General features: G+C 41.6%; 1 protein-coding gene across 1 annotated transcript in view; it reads right to left on the reverse strand.

Moving 5' to 3' along the window:
- The window catches only part of ANTXR2 (ANTXR cell adhesion molecule 2), a 179,091-nt gene that overhangs the window by 92,893 nt on the left and 64,260 nt on the right, over nucleotides 1-21,938 (reverse strand). Inside the window, exon 11 of the mRNA XM_026676453.2 lies at nucleotides 5,300-5,378. Within this exon, the coding sequence (XP_026532238.1) occupies nucleotides 5,300-5,378 (79 nt within the window). The remainder of the gene's footprint in view (nucleotides 1-5,299; nucleotides 5,379-21,938) is intronic.

The raw sequence follows: 21,938 nt of genomic DNA on the forward strand, positions 1-21,938 counted from the left end.
AAGAAGAGGGAGTCAAGCTATTCTCCAAAGCACCTGAGGGGAGGACAAGAAGCAATGGGTGGAAACTAATCAAGGAGAGAAGCAACCTAGAACTAAGGAGGAAATTCTTTACAGTGTGACCAATTAAACAATGGAACAGCTTGCCTTCAGAAGTTGTGGGTGCTCCATCACTGGAGGTTTTTAAGACTGGACAGCCACCTGTCTGAAATGGTATATAGGGTCTCCTGCTTGAGCAGGGGGTTGGACTAGAAGACCTTCAAGGTCCCTTTCAACCCTGATATTCTATGATTCTTAGTTTTATTTCCTCTTAAGCACCCAATGAGCAATTTAATGAATATTAACAGCACGTGCCTATCAATATGAGTGTGTGCACTTATGACTCTCTAGGCCAACTTTGGATTTCAGCAATTTTGTAATGTTTGGGATTTCATGTTTTGCAGAGAAGCTGTGGCTTTCTCTCCAAGTAGAAGTCAGCAAATATGTTTCCTGTTTATGAAAATGAGATAAATGGATCAGGATAGCAAATGCCTATGTTAAGTTCAGCCTAAAAGCATTCTGTGGATTTCCTTTATTAAGTAGCACATACTCTTTTTCATATTTTGAATCAGAAAAGATTTGTAAGAATCACACAGATTGCAAAAAAAACAAAAAACCTGCAAATGGGTTTGCCCTGTATTGCTGTGAATGTATAGACACTAAATTCCATCTTCTTTAAAAAAAATCCAAACATGCTATTATTTTTACTGGTTGTTCAAGGGTGGATCGTAATATTTTTCTGGCAAAAACTTTCATTAACCCAGAACGAATAAACGCCACCAAAAAAGTAAAACAAACTCCATAAAGTAAACTCGATCTGTATTTTTGTCCGATACCTCTAACACCAGGCAATACCGAGAGGCTTTTGTGGAAGTGTTACTAATAAAGGAGAATATTGTAGCTCAGGGTTGACAGGAGGGGTCCTTGGTGCTCTCTGAGCATGCTTGTTTTCTTGCAGATGTTTCATTACCCAAATTAGGTAATGAAGAAAGTTAGCACCCATCCCTCTCCTAGGAGAATGAAATATTCTAGGAAATATTTAAAAAGGCAGACTATTATATTTCCCTGGATGAGAAAAGGAGAAACATGCTCTTGGAAAGCAGCCCCCACCTTTCTTAATAGCCCCAGAAAGACTGGGCCATCCTATCTGTAAAACAAAAGGCCTTCAGCTCTAGGGTGGATTAGCTCTCATTCAAGATCCAAACCAGGACAAAGCCATTAAGACACAATAGGAATTGCCCAACACCCTTTCAGAGCACAAGCCTCTTCATTATATCATCACCCTCCAAGCTTCAACCAAGCCTGGGACACAGACAGCCTACAACAGGGGTCTCCAACCTTGGCAACTTTAAGCCTGGTGGACTTCAACTCCCAGAATTCCCCAGCCAGCAAAGCTGGCTGGGGAATTCTGGGAGTTGAAGTCCACCAGGCTTAAAGTTGCCAAGGTTGGAGACCCCTTGCCTACAAGGTTAGCTGGAGCCCCACATAGCCCCCTGGATACCAATAGGATACATTTCTTGCACAGGAACAGGAAGCTCAAGGGCAAGGCCCAAGAGAGGGTATAAATATATATCTCCCTCCACTCCATGTGGTCAGCTACCCAGAATCACACTTGCTTTGGTGGCTCTGCTTCACCATTAAACCATCTGTCAGTGTTCCAGGAAAACAAACTCCAACAGCAAAACTCCGAGACAGGCATTTTCCTCCAAGTTCCATTTTATTAGAATGGAATAGAATACTGGCACATCTGGGAAAACCCAAATCTGAGAGTTCCAGGTTTTCCTGATTCAAAATCACAAAATCCATCCCCTCCACTCATCACTCCATCACATGGGCCCAATCGCCCTCCGTTCCTACTTGAGACATCCCTTAAACCAGGGGTCCCCAACCACCGGTCCGCGGACAGGTACCGGTCCGCAGAACAAGTCCTACCGGGCCGCTGGTTGCTGGGCGCCGCCATCTTTTTTTGATGAAAAAGTGCTTACGGTGAGCTTTTCCGGGTAGAAAGCTCACCGGAAGCACTTTTTCATCAAAAAAAGATGGCGGCGCCCAGCTGATGCCGGTACCGGGCCGCGGCATAAAAAAGGTTGGGGATCACTGCCTTAAACCACTCTTCATCCAGGTGCAGGAATAACATGACCTTGACTGTAAAGAAGAATGCTATCGTGTCTAACTACAAACACTCTACAAAATCCCCCCCCCTCTCAATTTCCCAGGCACAGGAATGTGGCAGGATGGAAGCTTCTGGTGCTAATATGGTTTGCAAAACTGACACCATCCTTCCAAGCAGCCTCCATGTTTCCAGTGTCTTTCTCCCCACTTGGAACTGAACCCAGATTGGCATTCATTTCTACAGTAACATCATCGATGCTAGTGCATCGGTCTAGCATTGATGATGTTATTTAGTTTGGGCAATAAAATGTCTGCAAAAAAAAACAACACAGCAAACTCAAAGAGCACCCAGGACCCCTCATTTGTGTATGTGTGTTTAATTTTCAATGAGAAAGAGAGAGGGAGGGAAAATAACCCTTATTTTGAAAGATGATCATTATGTTCTAAACTTGCTTGCAAGAAATCCCCTGGGGCCATTTTCCAGAGGTGAAAGAAAGAGATCTATTTGTTCTTTAAAGAGGCTACAGATGCATTTCAACAGAGCCTCTCTCAGGGGAAGTGGGTTTAGGAGGCTTTTATGGGCTGTTGAGTGTATTACCAGCAAATAATCCTTGTATGTAAATAACAGCAGCTTGTGCCAATAAAAGGGGGGGGGGAGAGAGGTTTCCTGGGTGACCAAGGACAGTTTGTCTCTTCTTGTAATAAAAACTGAAAGTTGTCATGAGATATTTCTTTTCTTTTCCTTTATCCTAGTCCTCCTTCTCTCTTTTTTCTTTTTTACTTTTTGTCTGATATGTGTCATATAATAATATATGTGGGTATCTGCATAATTTTGTATGTATTTATTTATTCTGTCATAGTTATGTTGTTGGAGGCAAATGAGGTCCCGACAGAAGAAAAACATAAGGGCTTCAAAATCTAAGGAACTAGTTTGGACAAAACTCAGCAGCACTTTTTTGTGTGGCTGTTAATAAAAATAGGATCCCCAACATGATTGCCAATGTCTGATGATGGATATGGAAGGAGGAGGAGGAGGAGGAGGAGGAGGAGGAGGAGGAGGAGGAGGAGGGGAGGAGGAGGAGGAGGAGGAGGAGGAGGAGGAGGAGGAGGAAGAGGAGGAGGAGGAAGAAGAAGAAGAAGAAGAAGAAGAAGAAGAAGAAGAAGAAGAAGAAGAAGAAGAAGAAGAAGAAGAAGAAGAAGAAGAAGAAGAAGAAGAAGAAGAAGAGGAGGAGGAGGAGGAGGAGGAGGAGGAGGAGGAGGAGGAGGAGGAGGAGGAGGAGGAGGAGGAGGAGGAGGAGGGAGGAGGAGGAGAGGAGGAGGAGGAGGAGGAGGAGAGGAGGAGAAGGAGGAGGAGGAGGAGAGGAGGAAGAAGAGAAGAAGAAGAAGTAGAAGAAGAAGAAGACCATTTGAGAGCTGTATGCATTGAAATTTCATTTTAATGTATGCCAATTAGTGTACATTAAAAGTGACAATAAAGTTCTGTTCTGTTCTGTTCCATTTCACTCCACTCCACTGTACTGTACTGTACTCTATACTCCATCCTATTCTATTATTCTTTTATTGTTATTTCTCTATTGTTTTTTCTTTCTCCAAATTTAGATTGCATTCGTTTTTATTATTCTAATCAAAATCCTTAATTTAAAAAATATATATGCAAACCAAATAAAGATAGAGTGCATTATCACTCCCAGAAGTCTCTCAAACAGTGTTTGGATCAGAGACTGGAAAAATGGACACCCAACTCAGTTTGTGAGCATACAAGCACGCACAGGAGAGAAAGGGGAGGGTAAATGATGAAATGTACATTGTGTTATCGCATACAAACTCCTCCCCTTAGGTTCTTGCTGGCAAGAGCACAAAGCAAATAGGAGGTTGTGTCACAAGATCAATCTAGTTCCTCAAAGCACCTGAAGGTAGAACAGGAAGCAATGGATGGAAACTGATCAAGGCAAGATCCAATTAATCAAGGCAAAATCTAACCTACAAATAAGGAGAAATTTCCTGACTGTGAGAACAATTAATCAGTGGAACGACTTGCCTTCAGAAGTTGTGAATGCTCCCACACTGGAGGTTTTTAAGAAGAAATGGTATTGGGCAGAAGTGGCTTTTTGGGCTCCTGTGCCAAAAATTGCATGCGCACTAGCGCACACGCACTCGTGTGCCAGCATCCAGAATGCAATGCGCGCCCCCTCCCGACGCCCCCTGTGCATGCACGCGCAATCCCCCCACATCACCCCCTTACTTGCACTGCGTCCTACAGCTGATTTTGCGGCTGGTTTGAGGCCTTTTTCGGCCTCCCAGAGGCTTGGAAAAAATATCTGCAAGGCTTTTCAGGCTGAATTATAGGGCTGTTTCGTCACTTCCTGTAATACCAGAAGTAATGAAATGGGCTTATAATTCGTCCTGAAAAGCCTTGAAGAGGCTTTTTCCAAGCCTCTGGGAGGCCGAAAAAGGCCTCAAACCAACTGAAAAATACCAGCTGTGAGGCATGCGCATGCGCAGTGAGTTAAGTTTGCCTGCGGCTCGCGTGCCAGCACAAATGGCTCTGCGTGCCACTTGTGACACGCGTGCCATAGGTTCGCCATCATGGGCATAGGGATTCCTGCCTAAGCAGTGGGTTGGACTAGAAGACCTCCCAAGATCCCTTCCAACCCTGTTGTTCTGTTTTCATAATTTGCTTCATCCTTTGGGAAACATTGGCAGCGCAGAGATTTATGGTAGGGTTTGGCTATGAGTAAGATAGATATGCTCCTGGAAAGATAATGATTTGAAAATTTCTTCTCCCTCTAAGACAGGAGTGAAAATATGTAAGCCATTTTGCCATCCCAATTTCTCTTTTTCGACATGCTCTACATTCCCTCCGAATTGCCAAACATGGGTGGGATGTTTTCTTGTCCTTTTGAGGTAGGGAAGTCATGAGTACATCACAAAGCCCTACAATTCCAGATAATCCTCAACTTACCACCAAGCAGAATTTCCATTGCTGAGGTGGCAGTTAATTGAGTCACACCCAATTTTATGACTTTTGTCATGGTTGTTAAACAAATCACTCCCGTTCTTAAGTGAGGCACGCAGTCATTAAGCAAGCCTAGATATAGCCTCTCAGGTTATCAATATGCTTCTTTCTGGATCTTACTGGCTGAGTACTTACACATTCTGTTGCCGTAATGGTTAAAGAGCTGGAAATGAGCGACTGCCCTTGGTTCAAACTGACAAACACGTCCATTGTTCTGGAGAGACAAAAAAAGAGGGAGGATGGAAACACAGCGTTTAACAGTACGCTCACAGAGTGGACTGACCGGATATAATTAAAATAGAGAATGTGTCAATGGAGCCAAATCTTTTTTTTTTTAACAGACTATATAACTTTATTTGTTTATTTTGATTAGGCTAAGAGAAATTTGTACACTGAAATTACAAAAAGACCTCAGGTATGCACGTGAACCTTATTAGAGATTGTTCTACATAGCATTCTCTTTTTTTCCCATAGGAAAAAAACTCAATAGTTTTTTCTGTACATACCTGTACAGCCTAAACCATAGATAGCAACCTAGGATCATGTCAAATTTACATGGTGCAAAATCAAACATAAGAATAGTGGTACAACAACAACAAAAAATGTAACAAGTATATTTCGTTGTAAGACGAATTCAGATAGTTTTGGTCCTTCCATCCCAAACCATATTGATTACTACATAGATCATAACAATCAAATGGCTAGGAAGTGATCTATTACTTTTCTAAAATGAATCCGAAGTAAACTCTTAAAAGATAATGTTAAGCCATATTATTAGAAGGCAGGAAATTCAAAATCAGCCATCAAGTCCCTAAGAAAAGGCCTCATTACATGAAAAGGACCTTGCTAAAACAAACACAAAAAAACAACCCCCCAAAACAAAAGGCCTGACCCATTTTTTTTTGGAGGGGGGGAGGGAATTTCAAGCCAAATCTTGATGTTAACTGGTTTGCTAAACAGGTCAAAGCAAGAAACTCAAAATCAAACAATAGATGGTCCTTGACTTAAGATCACAATGGAGCTCAAAATTTCCATTGCTAAGTATGACATTTGTTAAGTGAATTTTGTCCCATTTTGCAACCTCACAGTTAAGTGAATCACTGCTGTTGTTAAATGAGTCACACGGTTGTTAAGTGAATCTGGCTTCCCCATTGACTTTGCTTGGAAGGTCACAAAAGGGGATCACGTGACCCCAGGACATTGCAACCGTCATAAATGTGAGTCAATTGCTGAATTTTGGTTACACAACCATAGGGATGCTGCAATGGTCGTAAGTGTGAAAAACGGTCGTAAGTCACTTTTTTATTGCTGTTATGACTTTAAATGGTCCCTAAACAAATGATTGTAAGTCTAGGATTACCTGTATGTTTTTTTTTGGGGGTTGTAATGGATGGCTTGAACTATCATTTATATATGGAGAATAAAGCTACCAACCCTTATACAATCAGTAGAGATGGAAAAAAAATGCTCCTTGATTGTACCACCTCCAATAAAAGATTTATCAAATTGAACTCAAGCCAGAACTCTATTTATTGGGGATAATCAAAAAATCAATATCCGAAAAAGATAAAATACATAATATTACGTATTTTAACAGCGGCTAGAATAGCCTATGCACAAATGTGGAAAGGGCCCAAGGTTCCAACAATAGAATTAGTCTTACAAAAAATAGCAGATTGCGCAGAAATGGATATGCTCACACTAAAAATGAAGGAAAAAGAAGAATCTGATTATTACTCAATTTGGCATAGATGGTACAAATGGTTAGAAAATAGAGATAAGGATTGAAAAAGGAAGATTACATAGGAGAATTCCTAAGAGAGTGATGCATAGATATGTAAAGTAGATAAAGTTAGATATTATTAACAAATATAAGTAAAGATAACAATTATTGATGGTATGTATAAATAGATGATAGATATATAAGACAATATTATATGTCGATGCAAAATGTTGTTGAAAACGTAATTATGATTTGTACTGGTGGAAAACAATAAAAATCATTATTTTTTTTAAAAAAAAGATTTATCCTTGAAGTCTTCCACAGATCTGTGCTCCAAGCATCCTAAAGTTAGTAAGGTCTGAGCTGACTTGGTGCCTAATCAAGAACCAACGATGGCTAGAGAGCTATTTCTAGAAGACCTTGATGCTGAGATCCACAAAACCATAGAGATGGGGGTAGACTTTAGGAGAAACCCTCCCACACTACCACCTCTTACAATACTAGACAGTAGAGACCTTCAAATTTCCAGGTTCTATCATATCTCAAGACCTAAAATGGACACCTAACATCAAAAACGTCATCAAAAAAGCACAACGAAGAATGTTCTTTCTGCGCCAACTCAGAAAGCTCAAACTGCCCAAGGAGCTGCTGATACAGTTCTACACAGGAATGATTGAGTCTATCATCTGCATCTCTATATCTGTCTGGTTTGATTCTGCAACCCAACAGGACAGACACAGATTTCAGAGGATAATTAGGACTGCAGAAAAAAAACAATTAGTACCAACCTGCCTTCAGTCGAGGACCTGTATACTGCACGAGTCAAAAAAAGGGCTGTGAAAATATCCACAGACCCCCTCGCATCCTGGACATAAAATATTTCAACTCCTACCCTCAAAACGATGCTATAGAGCACTGCACACCAACTAGACACAAGGACAGTTTTTTCCCAAATGCCAGCACTCTGCTAAACAAATAATTCCCTCAACACTGTCCAACGTCTGCATTACTATTACTATTAATCTTCTCATTGTTCCTATCACCCATCTCCTCCCACTTATGACTGTATGACTATAACTTTCTTGCTTGTATCCTTACAATTGATCTTGATTGCTTCATACTATGATTCGATTGCTTATTTGTACCTTATGACCATATTAAGTGTTATACCTGATGATTCTTGACGAATGTATCTTTTCTTTCTATGTACACTAAGAGCATATGCACCAAAGACAAATTCCTTGTGTGTCCAATCACACTTGGCCAATAAAGAATTCTATTCTATGCGATCTTCATTTCTGCAGCAAACCCTTGACAAGTTAAGGCCACTTTATAATGCCTTGGTAAGACCACACTTGGAACACTGCATCCAGTTTTGGATGCCACGATATAAAAAAGATGTTGAGATTCTAGAAAGAGTGCAGAGAAGAGTAACAAAGATGATGAGGGGACTGGAGGCTAAAACATAGGAGGAACGGTTGCAGGAGTTGAGTACGTCTAGTTTAATTAAGAGAAAGACTAAGGGGTATCGTGATAGCAGTATCAATATTTGAGGAGCTGCTAGAAAGAAAAGAGGGCCAACCTATTCTCTAAAGCACCTGAAGGCAGGACAAGCAACTATCGATGGAAACTAGTCAAGGAGCGAAGCAATCTAGAACTAAGGAGGAATTTCCTGTTCATTACAATTGATCAGTGGAACGACTTCCCTCTAGATGTTGTAGGGACTCCCACAACTTCAGTCCCAAAGTGCTTTTTTCGAGAGGCAATTGGACATTGTGGAAGTCGAAAAAAGCCCCTTTGGCACAACCATGACCCTGGATGATGGAGAATCTCTATAGACACCCATCACTTTAGGTTTTTAGGTGCTTTGGAGAATAGCTTGACTCCCTCTTCTTTGTGGCAGCCCCGCAAATATCCGAACACTTTTATCCTGTCACCCCTTGTCCTTCTTTTCACTGAAGTAAACATACCCAGTTCCTGCAACTGTTCTTCGTATGTTTTAGCCATGGGGTGCGATTCAACTGGTATAACAACCAGCTCGGCGCCAAATGCACACTCCACGCGCATGCCCCACATTTAAAAAAGCTAATACTTACCTTCAACTGCAGCTGAAGAAAACAGCTGAGGTGCGGCAAATTGCCCTGCCGCGCAAATCAGCTGTGCTTTAACAAAAAGACATAAAGCACAGGAAAGAGCAGAGGCCGGCGGGCGGGCCCACATGCTTGTTGGAGCGAACCGGTTAGGAGCCAGTTGATTGTCGAAGCAAGGGATCAACCAGAACCAGTCCGAACCGGGAGAATCCCACCCCCTGGTTTTAGCCTCCAGTCCCCTCATCAATTTTGTTGCTCTTCTCTGCGCTCTTTCTAGAGCAGGGGTCTCCAAACTTGGCAACTTTAAGACCTGTTTACTTCAACTCCCAGAATTCTCCAGTCAGCCGTGTCTGTTTCTTTTTCTTTTTTTCTTAACCTCCCAAAATGGAGAAGTTGCAGAGGAATGGATTACAAGAAAGTATGCTGGCTGGAGAATTCTGGGAGTTGAAGTCCACAAGTCTCAAAGTTGCCAAGTTTGGAGACCTCTGTTCTAGAGTCTTACCATCTTTTTTACATCATGGTGACCAAAACTGGATGCAGTATTCTAAGGGTGGCTCTTACCCCAAGGCATTATAAAGTGACTTGAGTGGATATAGATAGGTAGATATTCTTGGTCCCCATTCAAGACAGAGTATCAATGGTTTGCAGTGGGTCTGGGAACAGACTGGTAGGCTATGTTACAGTTAAGAAACATTGAATGGAAGAAAGGCAATACGAGGGACTCGTACATTGGCCTGTGGCCCAATGAGACTTAAAACCCTGGACTCAGCTCAACACCACTGTTCATCCCAGAAGCATAAAAGTAATTTTTAAAAAATGGCAATCTGAAAAAAAAGAAAGTTTTGAGTAGTCAATCCAACTGTGAGTTCTTGAGATGTGAAGAATTACATGGATTCATTCACTCACGCCCATAAAAATGTCAGGACTGGCAATAAACTCACTAATTACCACTCCGGCAACACAGATATAGCATAAAGGCCACTAATTAGGACTTGGTGGGGCTTTCTAGGAAGAGAAATTAGGCAGTAGAGAAACGTAAATAGGAAAGCGGTTTCTTATTTCTTCAAATAACTCTGGAGGAACCCAGACACATGGTAAGGATTAGAGATCAGCTGCTGCTAGCCAGAATCCGAACAACCTCAGCAGGTTTCCTTATATGCTTATCTTTAAGCTGGAAGAGTCAGAGTTTTATAGATGTTTGTGGATTGTGGATTTACGATCTCAGCAGCATTTTATCTATTAAAGCTAAACCACAGCCTTTCTTGAACCACTTTCATCAGCTATATGTCAATTTGTCTCAAGTATCCTTTATGTCAGCGTTTCTCAACCTTGGCAGCTTGAAGTTAGCAATAGCCATAGCACTTAGACTTATATACCACTGCACAGTGCTTTACAGCCCTCTCTAGGTGGTTTACAGAGTCAGCCGCTTGCCCCCAACAATCTGGGTCCTCATTTCACCCACCTTGCAAGGATGGAAGGCTGAGTCAACCTTGAGCCAATCAGGATCGAACTGCCAAACTGTAGCAATCTGGGTCCTCATTTTACAGGCCTTGAAAGAATGGAAGGCTGAGTCAACCTTGAGCCGATCCTGATCGAACTGCCAAACTGTAGCAATCTGGGTCCTCATTTTACCGGCCTTGAAAGGATGGAAGGCTGAGTCAACCTTGAGCCGATCCTGATCGAACTGCCAAATTGTAGCAATCTGGGTCCTCATTTTACCGGCCTTGAAAGGATGGAAGGCTGAGTCAACCTTGAGCCGATCAGGATCGAACTGCCAAACTGTAGCAATCTGGGTCCTCATTTTACCGGCCTTGAAAGGATGGAAGGCTGAGTCAACCTTGAGCCGATCAGGATCGAACTGCCAAACTGTAGCAATCTGGGTCCTCATTTTACCGGCCTTGAAAGGATGGAAGGCTGGGTCAACCTTGAGCCGATCAGGATCGAACTGCCAAACTGTAGCAATCTGGGTCCTCATTTTACCGGCCTTGAAAGGATGGAAGGCTGAGTCAACCTTGAGCCGATCAGGATCGAACTGCCAAACTGTAGCAATCTGGGTCCTCATTTTACCGGCCTTGAAAGGATGGAAGGCTGAGTCAACCTTGAGCCGATCAGGATCGAACTGCCAAACTGTAGCAATCTGGGTCCTCATTTTACTGGCCTTGAAAGGATGGAAGGCTGAGTCAACCTTGAGCCGATCAGGATCGAACTGCCGAATTGCTGACAGCTGGCAGTCAGCAGAAGCAGCCTGCAGTACTGCATTCTAACCACTGCGCCGCCACGGCTCTGTATGGACTTCAACTCCCAGAATTCCCCAGCCAGATGCAGGGGCTCCGCCAGCAGTCCACCCACACTGATTTTACCTTTTCACAATTCTCACCATGCCCAGGCAGCCTGGCCTTTGCTGAGAATGCTGGGAGTTGGAAGTCCACACAGCTGGTGTGAGCACACCAAGTTGGCAAAGGCTGAGCCAAAGCCTCCATGCAGTCCTTGACTTGTGCATGACTGGGGCAGGTTTGGAACACTCAATCATGCATCAATGGGTGCCAGGCTAATACAGGCGCAACCCAAATGTTTTTTTGAGACAAGGGAGACAGCAATAACAGCCACTTACTCTCTATGCCAACTTTCTCTGCGGCATTGTAATTCACTGTACTAGAGTGCTTTCCTAAATAACCAACAAAGAGCACTGCCAGCAAGGCACAACATTAGAACAAATGAGCCCTCCTCAAATCAGGCCAAGCTTTGCTAAATGCGCCCTGCTGACCTGGCACCCCAATGAAATGAGCAAGGAGGGGGCCCTAATCCCAGCCCAAACTATGATGCCAACGCTCTTGCTATCTCAACCATCCAGCAATCAGAAGCAGCAAAGCACAGCACCCCACATGGACAAGTCAATGGGCATCTTTTTTTTTAGTGCTGCACACACCAGACCTGACCCACCCACCTCCCTGAAGGGTAAAACGCAGAAAGCAATAACCACGATGCTTTCATGTAGTTTTGAAAGTTTTATTTCAAAGTGGCGCCTCTTCCGTGCTGATTTAATAGATCTTTGCTCGATCATTCGGAGGCGCTGTGCATGATCTTCCTTGTCTCTGCTCTCCCAGGGAAATATTTCAAACATTTGTTGGGGTGAAAGCTTCGGTGACATCCCACTTGAGCTTTGGCAGATTTAATGCCCTGTAAAGATCTGTTCATTTCTTTCAGCGAGAAAAATAAGCTGTGGGACCCTGCTGGATTCTAATTTTTCAATGAGCCTTTTTGACTTAACATCTTTACGTGGCCTGAATTGCTGTTTAATGTCAACGCATAAATTCCAAGAGAACCAAGCCCAAAATTTCAAATCTCCAAATCTCTCATTAGGCCTATATCACACGAGATCAGGGATCTCAAACTTGGCAATTTTAACATTTATGGACTTCAACTTCCAGAATTCCCCACCCAGCAGGGAATTCTCCAGCCAACATGGAATAATTATTATTAATCACACTTTTGAAAAAGGCCTTTAACACTCAGTTGTGGTTGTAAATCAAGGATTATCTGTACTGGATCTTGACCTCACGAAAAAGTGGTGCCAACCAAAATAATTCTAACAGACCAGCATCCTCACTCCACCCATCTTTGTCAACAGCCCTACATCATGAACAGAGGGATAGAATCAAGATCACATGAAGTGTTAATACCACTTATAATGTCTTAGTAAGGCCACACTTGGAATCCTGCATCCAGTTTTGGTCACCACGATGTAAAAAAAGATGTTGAGACTCTAGAAAGAGTGCAGAGAAGAGCAACGAAGGTGCAAAGGGGACTGGAGGCTAAAACATGTTGCAGGAACTGGGTATGTCTAGTCTGATGAAAAGAAGGACTACAGGAGACATGATAGCATTGTTCCAATATCTCAAGGGCTGCCATAAAGAAGAGGGAGTCCAGCTATTCTCCAAAGCACCTGAGGGCAGGACAAGAAGCAATGGGTGGAAATTAATCAAGGACAGAAGCAACCTAGAACTAAGGAGAAATTTCCTGACAGAACAATTAATCAGGGGAACAATTTGCCTTCGGAAGTTGTAAATGCTCCAACACTGGAAGTTTTTAAGGAGAGATTGAACAACCATTTGTCTGAAATGGTTATAGGATTTCCTGCCTAAGCAGGGGGTTGGACTAGAAGACCTCCAAGGTCCCTTCCACCTCTGTTATTCCAAATTCTAAATCTTCAGGAACACAAGACTGATTAATTCAAAGCATTGCCCTTATGTCAATGTTGTCCTGAATTATCAATGGATGGGTGCATATGTTTGTGGAGGGAGGGAGAGGTATGCTTTAAATATGTATCATTCATATCCCGACTTCCCTTTCTTTTACTTTAGTAACTTTAAAATAATGCAAAAGCTGATTCACAAAAGTAGGCCAATGTTTTTGAAAGCATACTTAACTATACCATATGCCTCTTTAAATCATTTTTATCAAACAAGTTGTAGAGTTCATTTCAATGTTTTTTCCCCCCTCTTTTGCAAAACGCTTACTGGTATTTATCCAATTTGTTCCTTTCTTCTTGCCAAATTGCAGGTTTGAGATCTCTACTAGACAGAAGGACAGCTGCGCTATTGTTGACTGTTGTGGGGGAAAAAAACATTTTTAAGGGGGGGTGGGGTAGGGAAAAAGACTGCAGAAACAGAAGAAAGCAGTGAGAATTGCTCTGTCAGTCAGTATAAAATATAATGAAGTTTAGACATTTTTAAAAGTGCAACGCTAAATACGGCTCTTTGTGGCTTGTCTCCTTTGCCATCGACAGACTTAAATTGCTTATTAAGAGGTATATTTTCTTGCAACTCATGCAAACAAAGCATTGGCCTTCCTATTTTCCACATCAGAGCATCCACTGTCACACAAAACCAGACTTTCAGAGAAGAATAACGGAGTAGAGATGATTTACAAACATATGAGTCAGTGGAATTTGTATACTCTCCTTTCTTGCTCTTTCTCTCTCCTCTTCTCTCCCTCCATTGCTGCAATTACCCCTAAGTCCCCAGATGTTCCTAGCTGAGTAGCCATACATCAATTGGGAAAATAACTCTTTAAGACAAGTCACCAGTGTTTTCAAAAGAAGGAAGTTCACCTCCGCCTCTAAACAATGAAAACATCTGTTGGGACTTGCCAAGATGCCTTTTCTCCAGAAGCAGAGATCAGTCTTTCAAGACAAGCAACACTTTCTCGTGTGGGTGGCCTGGACTCTATTGCAGCCACCCTAAAGTGCAAACCCTGGAAGGCAAATGACTAGTCTTTTTTCCAAAAAAAAAAAAAATGTGATTTCCCCTAACTCCCCCTTCTCTTCCAAACCCTGCCTAGCAAAACACTTTGGTGGGAAAAGCCAAAAGAAAAGCTCGCACTACAAGAGGTGCTTGCAAGCTAATGAGGGTGGAGCAAACAGCTGGCTTTGAGGACTTGTCCAGCAGCACATTGTTAATTATTTAAAGGAGAGGACAGAGGGAGCCATCAGCACATCTGTCACCCATCGCCAGGCAGAAATGTTTCTCTTTGCAGGACCAGATGCATTTATTCCGGAGCGCTACTAACTAGCTTCTTAATGGTTCGGGATCTTTCGCCAAAAGTTAATTAGACAAACATACTCAACAGCCGTCACCTTGCCCAGAAGTCCTTTCGCTGCATGCTTCTAAAAGAAATAAAGATAAAACAACAGCACCATAATGTTGACCGGTCCTTGGATACCATCGCTCAGTCTCCAGGGTGAGGCCGATAGGAACCCATTAAAAATCCACTACATACAGTTGAGAAATAGAAGCGGTGGGGGGAAAGTAACTTCTTCTCCTTTAAAGAAAAAAAAAAGGCCACTGAAAATTCAATGTTGGGGACTTCAGGCCCAATGGAATGACCAGCAATTATAAAGCCAGCAAAGTTTCACTTGTTAGTCTGTAGAGATTCTCAGTCATCCAGGTCTCAGGACACAGATTAACCTCCAAGTGGCCTCAACGACCCTCTAAAAGGATGCAAATGACCAGCTGTCTGCAAGGAATATCAATCCTTCCATTCCCCACCATCCTGACAGAGCTGAAGAAGCTTTTTGGATGAGAAGTGAAACGTCTTCAAAAAAAAAACCCCAAAGAATTCCAGTTAACTTCCTGAAAAAGCATTCATGGGCTGTAGCAAAAAGATCAAAGGCTTGACAAATTTGTGAATAAGTTGAAGCAGCAACAGAGGTCTGTAATCATCTCCTATCTCTGTAGGAATATGTTCACGTGGTGTATATCTTTAATTTTTTTTAAATAAAACCCTCTTAAAACTTTAGGATAACCATTGAAAAAAAGCCAGATGTGGAAAAGAGAAGGGAAGGTACATAGGAAATATTAGAAAGAAATTGGATGAATAATATTCTGTAATATATCACTGTTGTGAATGTCTATGGAGATTCTCAGTCATTCAGATCATGGTTGTGCCAAAGCTGTTTTTTTCAGGAGCCGCTTTCTGGTTTTTCTTCGAAGATGTTTTGATTCTCATCCAAGGAAGCTTCTTCATCTCTAACAGTCATAGTAGCAGAGTTGCCTGATTGTATCTACTCCATACATACGGTTTTCTTGAATATAATCCAGCACTTTCACAATTTGGAAAATCACGTTACAATAAAGTGTAATAGGGATTCAATAGATTTAACCAACAGTAAAGTCACTTATGGTTTACAGTTTAGGATGATGTTTCTTACATAAACCAAAATTTAAACACTCCATGGCTTGGGTATAAACCCAATCAGAAAAAAAAAAAATCACTAATGAAAAAAAAAATCAAGCGAAAAATTACTGGAATAAGATTAAAAAGTGGATAGAGGAAATAACAAAACAAAAAATTGAATTTAGACTGGAATTGTTTCTATTGGGAATAATAAGGGGAGATTATATTAAAACTGACAAATATATCATCCTACACATAACAACAGCGGCCAGAATAGTGTATGCACAGCACTGGAAACAGGATAATATGCCATCTGAGGGTACTGGGATAAGAAAGATTTTGGACTGCATAGAGATGAACAGGCTGACCTTAGAGTTAAAAGATAAAAGTGAATTGGAGTATTGGGGCACCTGGTACACTTGGTTAAAAAAAATAGATAAAAAAGTAACATAGTAACTAATATATGAATACAAATGTTGATGCTGTAACATTGAAAGTATTGATATATTTTGAATTGTTGGAAAATGTTTAATAAAATTTATTAAAAAGAAAAAAAATCACTTATGATCCTGTACAGGGAGTCCTCGGCTTACGGCCACAATTAAGCCCAAAATTTATGTTGATAAGTGAGACATTTTGCCCCATTGTACGAACTTTCTTGGCACAGTTGTTAAGGGAATTGCCGCAGTTGTTAAATTAGTAACAAAGTTGTTCTGTGATTTCGGGCTCCCCTGTTAATTTGGCTGGTTAGCAGGTCGCAAAAGGGGATCACACGACCCCAGGGGACACTGAAGCCGTCGTAAATATGAACCAGTTGCCAAGCATCTGAATTTTGCTCACGTGATCATGGAGATGCTGCAACGGTCATTAAGTGTGAAAAACGGTCATAAGTCCCTTTTTTTCAGTGCCGTTGTAACTTTGAATGGTTGCTAAATGAACTGTTGTAAGTCGAGGACTACCTGTATACACCAGAGAGTAACTGCTACTAAACTGAGTTGAGGTTCACTTCTGAAGAGCTTGCTATTTGTACTATTTATTCTTTGCAAAGTGGCTTTTGCTTCAAGCGGACAACGCAGGTTGTCCACCAAACATATCATATTCTTCCAGAATGACTCAGCTGTGTCTGGTTAATGGCCCTGACAATCCCCTTGCCCTCCTCTTTAGCCAGATGCTGCTGTGAATTAATAAAAAGAAAATTAAAAAAAAACTCGGTTTCAAAATCGGTTGGATGCAATAAAGCATAAATCTCACTCGAGCTTTCCAAGTTGCTTTACAGAAAGAAATGGGGATATTGTTATAGTGCTGGAAAAGAAAAAAGAAAAAAAAAACCCAGCTTGCTGGTGAAAGTGGGGGCCGGCCAAGAGAACAGAGATTTCTCAAGCTACAACGTAGAACTGCGAAGACTGTTGTTTTCCTTTTTAACAAAACGCAAGATGGAGAAACCGTCCAATATAAATGAGCTCTAAAGCAGGAATCTCCAACCTTGGCAACTTTAAGACTTGTGGACTTCAACTCCCAGAGTTCCTCAGCCAGCAAAGCTGGCTGAGGAACTCTGGGAGTTGAAGTCCACAAGTCTTAAAGTTGCCAAGGTTGGAGAGACCCCTGCTCTTAAAACTCATCCCACACCCACTGGGATTTTCAGAAGTCTTTCTGGACTCCAGGATGGAGAATCTAGAGGACTTACCACTGACTTCAGAGTGCGGTAAAAACCACAAGTAAGGGTTGGATTGCAGAGCTAGGGTTAATTATATTGGTCTCCCAGAAAGTTTCTAAGCTTGGAGAAGCTCATACGTTGCCTTGCTCCCACCCTGTAATTTATCTTTTAAATAGATCTGTTAAAGTAGGCCAACCCAATGAAATTCAGGACAGAGGAAGAAACTCAAAGCGAACTGTCTATTTCTCTGATTTCAAAGACTGTCACCCACTGGATCAAAATACAAGTTTATTGTAGTTTATTGTAGTTTAGTTTAATTTAGTTTAGTTTAGTTTAGTTTAGTTTAGTTTAGTTTTTAGTTCAGTTCAGTTTAGTTCAGTTCAGTTTACTTTGTCATTGCATCTCATACAATGAAATTAAATACCATCTTCAATATACATTATGACTATGAAAGTAGAATGGAATGGAATGGAATGGAATGGAATGGAATGGAATAGAATAGAATAGAATAGAATAGAATAGAATAGAATAGAATAGAATAGAATAGAATAGAATAGAATAGAATAGAATTTTTTATTGGCCAAGTGTGATTGGACACACAAGGAATTTGTCTTGGTGCAAATGCTCTCAGTGTCCATAAAAGAAAAGATACATTCATCAAGAGTCAAGAATCATAAGGTCCAACACTTAATAATAGTCATAAGGTATAATAAGCACAAACATACATACTTCACATTCTATACATTGAATTGAAAACCCCTGATATTACATTAATGTTGCTACTGCCCTGGGATAGAAGCTGTTTTTCAGCCTACTTGTCCTTGGTTTTTATTATCCTGTACCATCTTCTAGATGGTAGGAGTTAAAAAATATTTTCATATTTAATGAAAATATGTGATTGGTGAATATCTCTGTTCTGCATAAGTCAAACATCATTTTGAATACAGGTAGTCCTTGACTTGTATAACCATTCACTGAGTGACCATTCAAAGTTGCAACAGCACTGAAAAAGTGTCTTTTGATCATTGTTCACACTTACAACCTTTGCACCATTTCCATAAGTGTGGGATCAAAATTCGGACGCTTTGCAACTGGCATGCGTTTTTGATGATTGCCAGATCCCAGAATCACATGGTCCCCTTTTGGAACCTTCGAAAAAGCAAAATCAATGGGGAAGTCAGATTCACTCAACAACCGTTGAGTTATAGCTATACAATTTGGGGTAAACACCCTTTGAATGGTGTGAGAGTAGGCATGGATTTCCAGAGAACAATTGCAGACTACAGGAACCATTTGCACTACTCAGGTGACCCTGAGGACACAGATAAACCCCTAAGTGGCCTCAATGACCCTCAAAGGATGCAAATGACCAGCTATCTGCAAGGAATATAAATCCTTACATTCCCCACCATCCTGTCAGAGCTGAAGAAGCTCCTTGGATGAGAAGGGAAACATCTTCAAAAAGACAAAACAAGAAAGTCCAGTTGCCTCCTGAAAAAAGCACCTTTGGGACTCAACAACCATGTTACTAAGGTAACACCTGCAATGATTCTTTTAAAAATTGTGATCACAAAGGTCACAAAATGAGACTAAACAATGATCTCGCATAATAAGAAGAATTTTGGGCTCAATTATGGTCAAATTGATTTCTTATTGTGGTCAATAAGTCAAGGACTGATTAGATTAACAGAGTTGGAAGGGACCTTGTAGGTCATCTAGTCCAACCCCTTGCCCAAGCAGGAGACCCTGCACCATTTCTGACAGATGGGAGTCCAATCTCTTCCTGAAGGTCTCAAGTGATGGCGCTCCCACAACTTCTGAAGGCAACTTCTGTTCCATGGGTTGATTGTTCTCCGTGTCAGAAAATTTCTCCTTATTTCCAGGTTGAATCTCTCCTTGTTCAGTTTCCATCCATTATTCCTTGTCTGGCCTACAGGCGTTTTGGAGAATAGCTTGACCCCCCTCCTGTCTGTGGTAGCCCCTCAAATATTGGAAGACTGCCTGTGGTGTGACATCACATTTAAAAGGAACCAAACCAACTGTCACAATTCCCAAGACGGGCAATGAGGATGATCAGAATACTAAAAGAAATACCTCAAAAATTGTTTACGGAGATTCTCAGTCATCCAGGTTATAGTTGTCCCAAAGGTGCTTTTTTCAAGAGGCAACTGGACTTTCTGGTTTTTCTTTGAAGACGTTCCGCTTCTCATCTAAGAACCTTCTTCTGCTCAGAGCTTGGATGAGAAGCGAAACGTCTTCAAAGAAAAACCAGAAAGTCCAGTTGCCTCTTGAAAAAAGCACCTTGGGGACAACCCAAAAAAATGGGGTTTGTGCAGACCGCCAACAAAAGTGGCCAAGGGTCTTTTTCAAGCCACTGGAGGAGTGTTTGGCCAAACCAGAGGTGGAAGTATTTCTCAATGCAAAATCTACGGCGGGAACAGACCTGAGGGGAACGGGGAAATCTTCAAAAACCAAACTCGTAACTGCTAAAAATTCAGAAGTCAAAAGAAAGCGAAGTGAATTCTATGTACCAGTTGTGCCAGCATTCCCTTTTCTGCAGAAAGTGAACCCATAAAAGGAAAGAGTAAGCTTAAATTTATGTAAATTCACAATGAAATGTGTTTGTTTAATGTGTCTGCTGCATGCAAGCCTCAGGAGGTTAATGTTTATTCTAACTTCTAATTTACCCTTGCTCTCTCAACTGACAGGTGCTGTCACACACTTCCTCCAACCTTTGATAAATTCAGCTTTTTGTCAATGAGGCAAAAGGCCTGATGCTGTTTGTTGGGGGGTGAGTGGGGCAAAGGATAATGAATGATCTCCACCCTCAACTGGAACTGGCAACAGGGGTGTGAGATTGGATCAGCGGTCCAATCCGGTCCAGCCATTTGCCAACGATGCCGATTTATGTTAGGTAGCCTTCCCTCCTTGTTGTGTCAGCATATTTGCATTTATTAGCAGCAGAGACTGCTGTTCCTTTCGCATCGTTTTTAACTTAACCTACTCCACATTCAAAACCCCAATGGAGAAGGGAGGGGAGAGAAGCGCTCCAAGGTGCTTACCGTCCCTGTCCTATTGTTTCTTTTTTTCCTTATTCGTATCCATTTCATGAATTCATAACCATGTTTATACTTATACCTGTTATCTAATAATCGCTTGACAAAATAAATAAAATAAAATTGCTAGCAAGTCAGCAACGGAAGTTCGCTCCACTCGAAGAGAGGCATTGGTTAGTGTCCAACAACAGCACCAATTATGCCAGTGGAAAGTCAGGAGTTCGAATATGTACATTCGCTTTCAGGGATATCATCTTTGTAATTGTTTACAAAGCAGCCTAAGCCCAAATTTCTGGTTGTATTTAAAAAAAAAAAAAACACCAAAACCACAGGACTTTATATGTCCATCCAAGGGGCTAAAATTCTTTTTTTGTTTGCAAATCTACCTTATTATGTAATATCTGTGCATGTATGGCCCAACAATCTGAAATATGGACTATGCAAAAAGGGGAGGAGGAGGGGGAGGGAGGGAGGGAGGGAGGGAGGGAGGGAGGGAGAGAGAGAGAGAGAGAGAGAGAGAGAGAGGAGAGAGAGAGAGAGAGAGAGAGAGAGAGAGAGAGAGAGAGAGAGAGAGAGAGAGAGAGAGAGAGAGATTAGTCTACTCAGTGCTTTCCTGGCTCTGCCATTATAATTTAGTGCGCACTGACTGCTGCAACCCTGTACAGCCTGACAATTGTAGCCCAACACAATAAAAATACAACATGTTCTCCTCGTTTGCACCAAGGTTGGAAAGACATGCGATAAAAATTCAGCACATTTTGTGCTCATTTGGCAGGTTGCGCTGTAGCGATCATCTTAGAGATAAAACAGATGAGCTCAGCATGATGTTCGGAATGTACCATTTCAGACTCTAAAGGGGGGTGGGGGAGGGAAGAGAAATTGAGCAATGCTTTTTTGCTTTCGACAGATTAAAAATAAAAATGCATTATGTTGGCCTAGAATTTTCTACTCAACATGCTAGTTAAGGGTTACTAATCTAATTATTAAATCCCTATCCATACTGGCCGGAGGGGGAGAGGAAATGGCACAACCCCAACATGAAGCTTTTCTGCATATCATTTAGCCTTCAGACAATAATACTGTGGGACTAGTATTAGTTACTTTACAATCAGACTCGTTAGACAAATCATAAAATTATCTTCCCAACTGCTAGTGACTGCCCTAAGCTCAATGCTTACAGAATCAGATTACTAAGTATGCTAACAAATGTACCAAACTCCAATATCCTCAAAAAAAGGTCAACCATTCCAAATGGCCATCTCCTTTCATCATTCTTTTTCCTGAAGTAGGAAAAAAAAAAGTTCCCTCAGCATATACAGTACAAGAAGGGAAACCCCTGAGGAAAACTTCTGATTTCTATAGAGAACTTGGTCAAAATAGCAATAGCCATAGCACTTAGACTTATATACTGCTTCATAGTGCTTTACAGTCCCTCTCTAAGCGGTTTACAGAGTCAGCATGTTGCCCCCCACAATCTGGGTCTTCATTTTACCCACCTCGGAAGGAGGGAAGGCTGAGTCAACCTTGAGCCTGGTGAGATGCGAACTGCCAAATTGCAGGCAGCCGGCAGTCAGCA

This window comes from Notechis scutatus, chromosome 4, assembly GCF_049901735.1.
Source record: "Notechis scutatus isolate UNSWTSFEM ecotype Mainland chromosome 4, rNotScu1.2, whole genome shotgun sequence".
NCBI classification, from domain to species: Eukaryota; Metazoa; Chordata; class Lepidosauria; order Squamata; family Elapidae; genus Notechis; species Notechis scutatus.